The 7,596-nt window shown below is 38.3% G+C and overlaps 1 protein-coding gene across 1 annotated transcript; it reads left to right on the top strand.

The window, feature by feature from the left end:
- The first annotated feature begins 316 nt into the window (after nt 1-316).
- Nucleotides 317-2,650, top strand: LOC133317661 (pentatricopeptide repeat-containing protein At1g56690, mitochondrial-like). The gene has a single exon (XM_061519527.1). It carries the CDS (start codon nt 317-319, stop codon nt 2,438-2,440), a length of 2,124 nt encoding a protein of 707 aa, XP_061375511.1. The 3' UTR covers nt 2,441-2,650.
- Nucleotides 2,651-7,596: the final 4,946 nt, after the last annotated feature.

Below are 7,596 nucleotides of genomic sequence, written 5' to 3'. Positions count from 1 at the left end.
TACTCGATTAAATAGTTCAATTTTATGTATCTCATATTATAGGAGATAAAATTATTTTTTACACATATATAATATGAGGTCATACGAAAAGAAGAGAGAAAGAAATATATATAAATCACGTACTCTTTTATACATATGTAGAAAATAAAATTATCTCATAATAGACATTATTACCATGTAATTAAAACTGTGTTATTTCTTTTAATCATAATAAATTACATGAACGAATGAGAGTAATAAAAAAAGATTTATATTGCTAATATATGAAAACTAAGCACTTTGAGATATATTACTCTTGTTGTAATCATACACATGCATGGGTTATGGTGGTGCAACTCTGAGATGGTGCATGATGCAAGTGAGACTACAGTGCACCAGCACTTCACTGATTTCACGTTTCGCGCGTAGTGGTCAAATCGAGCATGCTCGGAAGGTGTTCAATGAAATGCCTCACACTCACAGAAGCATTGCTTCGTGGAACGCCATGGTTGCCGCGTACTTCGAAACCCACCAGCTCCGCGAGGCCATCCTTCTGTTCGAGAAAATGCCCCAAAGGAACACCGTCTCTTGGAACGGCTTGATTTCTGGGTACATAAAGAATGGATTGTTGACTGAAGCAAGGAAAGTATTCGACAACATGTCCGACCGCAACGTTGTTTCGTGGACTTCGATGGTTCGCGGTTACGTGCAAGAGGGTATGGTTGCAGAAGCAGAATGGCTGTTCTGGCAGATGCCCGACAAGAACGTGGTGTCTTGGACTGTCATGCTTGGTGGGTTGCTGCAAGAATCTCGGGTTGAGGATGCACGCAAACTGTTTGATATGATGCCTGTGAAGGATATGGTGGCTGTTACCAACATGATTGGAGGGTATTGTCAGGAGGGTCTTTTGGCTGAAGCTCGGGCTCTCTTTGATGAGATGCCAATGAGGAATGTGGTTACTTGGACAACTATGCTTTCTGGGTATGCGCGAAACCGGAGGGTGGATGTTGCAAGGAAGCTTTTTGAAGTGATGCCAGAGAAAAATGAGGTGTCTTGGACGGCAATGATCATGGGTTATACTCACAGTGGGAGGATGAAAGAGGCTTCTGAGCTTTTCGATGCAATGCCGATGAAACCGATTGTTGCTTGCAATGAAATGATCATGGGGCTTGGACTTGATGGGGCTGTGGATAAAGCTAGACAGGTGTTTGAGCAAATGAAGGAGAGGGATGATGGGACTTGGAGTGCCATGATTAAGGTGTATGAAAGGAAAGGATTTGAGTTGGAAGCATTGGATTTGTTTGCTAAGATGCAAAGAGAAGGGGTTGCACTGAATTTCCCTTCATTGATCAGTGTTCTTTCTGTATGTGCCAGTCTAGCCAGTCTTGATCATGGCAGGCAGATTCATGCCCAATTGGTGAGATCTGAATTTGATCAAGATTTATATGTTGCCTCAGTCTTGATTACGATGTATGTTAAGTGCGGTGATCTTGTCACAGCAAAACAGATTTTTAACAGGTTTCCTTTGAAGGATGTTGTTATGTGGAACTCTATGATCACGGGTTATTCCCAACATGGTTTGGGAGAGGAAACTTTAAATGTTTTTTATGAAATGTGCTCCTCTGGAGTTCTGCCCGATGATGTCACCTTCATTGGAGTTCTTTCAGCTTGCAGCTACAGTGGCAAGGTGAAAGAAGGGCTTGAAATTTTTGAATCAATGAAATGCAAGTATCAAGTGGACCCAGCAATCGAACACTATGCTTGCATGGTTGATTTGCTAGGCCGAGCAGGCCAGGTATATGATGCAATGAAACTGGTAGAAAAGATGCCAATGGAACCAGATGCTATTGTTTGGGGTGCACTGTTAGGTGCATGTAGAACCCATATGAAGCTGGATTTGGCTGAAGTTGCAGTTGAGAAACTTGGACAGCTAGAGCCCAAAAATGCTGGGCCTTATGTCTTGCTCTCAAATATGTATGCATCCAGAGGAAGATGGGGGGATGTTGAAGTCCTTAGGAAAAAAATAAAAGCTAGAAGTGTTATCAAATTGCCTGGCTGTAGTTGGATTGAGGTTGAAAAGAAGGTACATATGTTCACCGGAGGGGACAGTATGGGCCACCCCGAGCAGCCTATTATCATGAAAATGTTGGAGAAGTTAGGTGGATTGTTAAGGGAAGCTGGGTACTGTCCTGATGGTAGCTTTGTGCTTCATGACGTGGATGAGGAAGAGAAGACACATAGCTTGGGTTATCATAGTGAAAAAGTAGCTATAGCATATGCGCTCCTAAAAGTGCCTGAAGGGATGCCAATCAGAGTTATGAAAAATTTGCGAGTTTGTGGCGATTGCCATTCTGCAATCAAATTGATTGCAAAAGTCACTGGAAGAGAAATCATTTTGAGGGATGCCAATAGATTTCATCATTTTAAGGATGGTTACTGTTCCTGCAAGGACTATTGGTGATTCCTGGAAACAAATCATATATGACCTTATATTTGAAGAAGCTGTTGGAATTGGAGGGTTTCTTTAATTCTTTGTCCCTGAGCATGATTGGCTGGGATATGATGCACATCAATGGGCTGTATTTAAGAATCAAACAGAAGTTCCTTAGTACATTTGAGGTTTTCACTTACAAATCACAATTGTATCATACACGATTGGGTATCATTGAACTACTACTTTTAACATTCTACAGACAATATCATTTGGGATTATCATTAAGGAAGAGATCTAACTCTCAAAATTTTGCAGCCTCGAACATTTGTATTAAAATAGATGGAATGAAAGCCTTCACTTCCAAAGAACTAGCACTTTACAGCACGTATTGAACCAGTTCAAGGTGGTTATGCAAAGGTTTTAAACTGGTATGGATGTAAATGAGCCAGGTTTGTCATGGGTTTATTATAGCCTGGTTTGCTTTTAGTCTAACTTGACCAGACTGGTTTTAAAAATAAGATAGGCTTGCATTCATTCAAAGGCCTCTTAGAAATTAAGTCACATACCTATTTTAAAAGACATGTCCTTTAAGTTACCAGGTTTGATTTGTATTTTCTAATAAAATAATATTACTACAAATAATTAAAAAAATTAATATAAATATAATTTTCTTAAAATATATGTAAATTTAAATTAATTATTTAAAATATAATAAATGTAAATCCAAATAATTTCATAAAACGCACCAAAATTTAAATTTAAATTTTAAATATCAGTATAAATTAAGTGTCAATTGTATAATATATATTCAATGAACAAGTGAAAATGAAGTTTGATTTTTTAAGTATAATAAATAATTTAAATAAATATAGATATTATAAAAATTTCTTTGTTAAATTCTTATTATTATTATTATTATATATGTGTTTGTGTTTGTGTATGTGCGTGAGTGCGTATGTGTGTATAAATTTTTAATTTACTTTAAATTAAATTAAAATTTAATTTTATAATAAAAAATAATATAATTTGATTCAATTTTTTATTTTTTATTTCCAGATTTGTACTTAAATTGTCAATATTTTGAATGTGATTTTTGCTATTGGACAAAATAATTATAACCTATATATGTTACAATAAATAAAGAGAGCAGTAATGTCTCCAAAGGCACGCCATGAATGCATTGGTACACTTCATCCACAAATTTCTTTTTTTTTTTGAATAGAAACGGAAATAAAACAAAAGCCTAACTGAGACCATTCTTGGTGTTGAGACACCCATCAAGTCCCTGAATACAAGATGGTTACAGCCAGGGGGAATATCCTCATACAAGTATGTGTTGCAATCACGTTCAAAAGCCTCATTCGCAAGCCAATCCGCTACCGCATTGCCTTCTCTATAGGTATGGGAGAGCTCTACACACCATTGCCTACCAATCATGTCATGAATTCTCTTGGTTAAAGGAAAACAAGGCTTGTGGCTCTCACAACCCTCCTTGACCAAAGTGATCATGGAAGAGGAATCACCCTCCAACCAGACTTTTCTGAAGCCTCTTGCCCAAGCAATCTCCAGTCCCACAAACGCTCCCCACAGTTCCGCAAGCAGAGAATTACCAGTACAGAGGTTTTTAGTAAAACCCACAATCCCATACTTGATAACTGGAAGTATCAATAAAAAAAGTTTTATTCTCTGAGGACCGTCCCAACACCACACAAGGGGCCATTCGCGATCAGCTGGGGTGTTTGGATGAGAGTGGATGAGATTATATGCTGATTTCACCGAGAAAGCTCCATCGTTGGACATGTCCCAAATTATTTGATCCATGACATCGTCATCGGTCGGAAGCTTCCACAAATTTCAGTAGAGAAGACAAAAGGAAAAATTATATCATCAGATTAGCCCCATAATCACATGTCTCCTTACACTTCAATGGTTGATTACTTAAATAATAAACTACAACGCGAAAACGATTATTTGTCACCCTGCCAACTATGCCTTCAACAAAGCAGAATTGCATATCTATGACCAAATACCGCAGGAGACAAATCATTTCTTCTCTGCTGACCTCATAGGCCTTCCTAGCTTCGTTTGGTTTAATCTTTGTGTTTTGGCTTTGGGCATTGCCCTCCTTAATTACTTTATATATATATATATATATATATATATATATATATATAGGCTTTTTGACCCTTTTGCCCCTCATTAATTAATTAATAACCAATTTGCCCCTGATCCATAACTATCCACTAACTTGCCCCTGTTTAATCGACTACGTTGAAGGTTTAGTCGACTAAATAATCAAAATTCAGAAATTGCTTTGACACGAAATGTAGTCGATTAAAAATCCCTCTTGATCGATTAAATTTCGGGACTTTTAATCGACTACATTGCAATATTTAGTTGATTAAATATCGTCAGAAATCCTATATTTTGCAAGTTCTCGGTCTCATTTCAAATATTAACGTTGTGTAAACCAATGTATGTTGTTTGTCATGTGTAATCCTTGCAATCACAATCTATTTCATCCCACCATCCCTAAAGCTTTAATATTGTGAAATCTTTGTCATTGCACAACTCCAAACCCCCAAAATCCGAACCCAAACCCCCAATTTCAGAACCCTACTCCCAAATTCGTGTGAAAGATGAGCACAAGTCCAAACATGTATGTAACACTAATTTACTATGATGGAAAGCATTATGAAGGCTCCAATAGTATTCAATTTGAAGGAAAAACGAAGATGTTGAAAATCAAACGGGGCACTACATACAATGAGCTAAAAGGGAGAATTCACCAAAAATTGGGTCTGCAAGGTAGCCAATGCGTTCAGCGGATGATTGCCAAGGTAGAGTCTACAGTCGGTAAGGATGCTATATACTACATTGGTAACGATATATGTGATGATGAAGATGTGGAATGTGTCATTGATGCAATTGTTGACCGAAAATTTCAAAATTTTATTGAGATATATATTGAAATAGATTGTGGTCAATCTTCATCTGCACCTATGCATGAAAGAAGTCAGAGTAAAGAAGACAAAGTCGTCGGTTTATCTGCACCTGCACCTGTCTTAAGTCAGATAACACTAAGGGAAATAGACGAGGATGAGGATGAGCATGAGGAGGATATGGACAGTGATGAGGACGGTGAACCTGAGAATGTTATTCCGCTAGGTGACACGTAAGATACTGACGTAGAGGGTGATTTCGATGCTGACACAAGCTCAGGAAACCTGAGTTCCCAGGTTACGCGTCCACTTCGTGTTGACCCTGTTAGCAGTGGTAAGATTATGAATTAAATATTTAATTTAACATTTCTTCTTTGTGTTATCATTGGTATTGACGGTGGCTTTATAAATTTTGACATAGGTTCTGAGATCGAACCATTTTGGAACGAAAGCCCACATTATTCCTTCATTAATTGGGTCCACCCTAATGATGAAACAAAGATGTTGTATGGTGACGATGACTTGCACGGTGGCTGGCAATTAGGGGATCCATTATATTTGTATCAGGAGTTTCGTAGCAAATCTGAAATGCAACATGCAGTGAAATTATATTGTGTGAAGGCTCACCGTACTGCCGTTGTGGCAAAAAGTGATGAGCATAGATTTGTGATGAAGTGTTGACACCATAATGATGGTTGTCCTTGGTATGTGAGGGCATTGTTGCCGAAGAATGGAAATACTTGGGTGGTCAGTAAGTGGGGCAAAGAACACACCTGCCTAAACCAAGGTCTTACCCGTGATTATAGACAGTTGGATTCTGATGTGATATGTGTAGCCATTATGAGTATATATTATTCAATGTATCTAATTTTCTAAGGTATGTTTATGTTTATCAGTTTGTATTTTTACAGTGTCGACTTAGATTTTTTTTTATAGGTATGTAAAAGAAGATCCATCTTTAAAGCCAGTTCTTATTCAAGAAAGGGTACAACGTTTGTATGGATACAACATAAGTTACAGGAAGGCTTGGAAGGCTAAAATGAAGGCCATTGTGAAGTTATTTGGTGACTGGGATAAATCATATGCATTCTTGCCTGGTTGGTTGACATACATGACGCAGGTTAATCCGGGTTCTGTGTTCAAGATTGATACGGACCAATTTGTTGATGAACGTCGAGTTTACACTGATAAGGCTGTCTTTCACAGGGTATTTTGGACCTTTCACCAGTGCATTGAGGCCTTCAAATATTGTAAACCCATAATCCAAATTGTTGGCACGCATTTATACGGTAAATACAAAGGAACGCTTTTGATTTCTACGTCACAAGATGGAGATGGATACATTCTGCCTATTGCTTTTGCTATTGTTCCTCCGGGTGAGAGATTGGATGATTGGTCGTGGTTTCTTAGCCTCATGCGTTTTTATGTCACACATAGGCATGATATTTGTCTAATATCCGATCGTCATCCCAGCATCATAAGGGCTGTAAGAGATCATGCCGGTTGGCAGCCACCATTTGCGTATCACGTGTTTTGTCTACGTCACATCGGAAGCAATTTTAACACTAAGTTTAGGGATGTGGAATTGAAGAAAACACTGATGAAACTAGGTACACAATTTCTTGGCTATGTACTTGTTGTATGTTATGCAAATTGGTATCTAACTTATGCAATATTCCTATTTTCAGGGTACCAAAGTTCGAAGATTCATTTTGACATCAGATTTAAGGAATTTGTCGACAGTAACCCACAAGTGGAATCATGGATAGACCAGATTCCCAAAGAGAAATGGTGCAGGTCTTACGATGAGGAAGGCCGGAGGTTTGGTCACATGACCACTAACCTATCCGAGTGTGTCAATAAGGTCCTGAGTGGTGGACGGAATTTGCCTATAGCAGCATTGGTGAAGATGACCCAAAGTAGACTTGTTGATATTTCGTCAAGAGACGTGAAAAGATCCAAAAAGCATTGGCAAAAGGTTGGAGAATTGCAAAAAAGGTTGAGGAGATCATGCAAAAAAATGATCAGTTAACAGTGAGTCTCTGTTTGCGGGTATTTGATAGGGACCTGCAGCTATTTGAAGTTGAAGATGCCTACAATCAATCAACTCATGATGCCAGTGATATAATGAGGGTGGACTTGCTCAATCACAAATGTCAATGTGGACGGTTCACAGCTAGAAGATTTCCTTGCAGTCACGTCTTAGCGGTGAGCAAGGTTGAAAAGTTGAATCACTATGAT

The sequence above is a fragment of the Gastrolobium bilobum genome, unplaced genomic scaffold (genome assembly GCF_033153095.1).
Source record: "Gastrolobium bilobum isolate Gb01-03AN ecotype WA unplaced genomic scaffold, APGP_CSIRO_Gbil_v1 utg356, whole genome shotgun sequence".
Taxonomy (NCBI): Eukaryota; Viridiplantae; Streptophyta; class Magnoliopsida; order Fabales; family Fabaceae; genus Gastrolobium; species Gastrolobium bilobum.
The sequence above is the reverse complement of the archived record's forward strand: the minus strand, read 5'-3'. Positions and strand labels throughout refer to the sequence as shown.

Coding starts and splice junctions, on each gene's coding strand:
- LOC133317661 (XM_061519527.1), top strand. CDS start 317: ATGGGTTATGGTGGTGCAACTCTGAGATGGTGCATGATGCAAGTGAGA.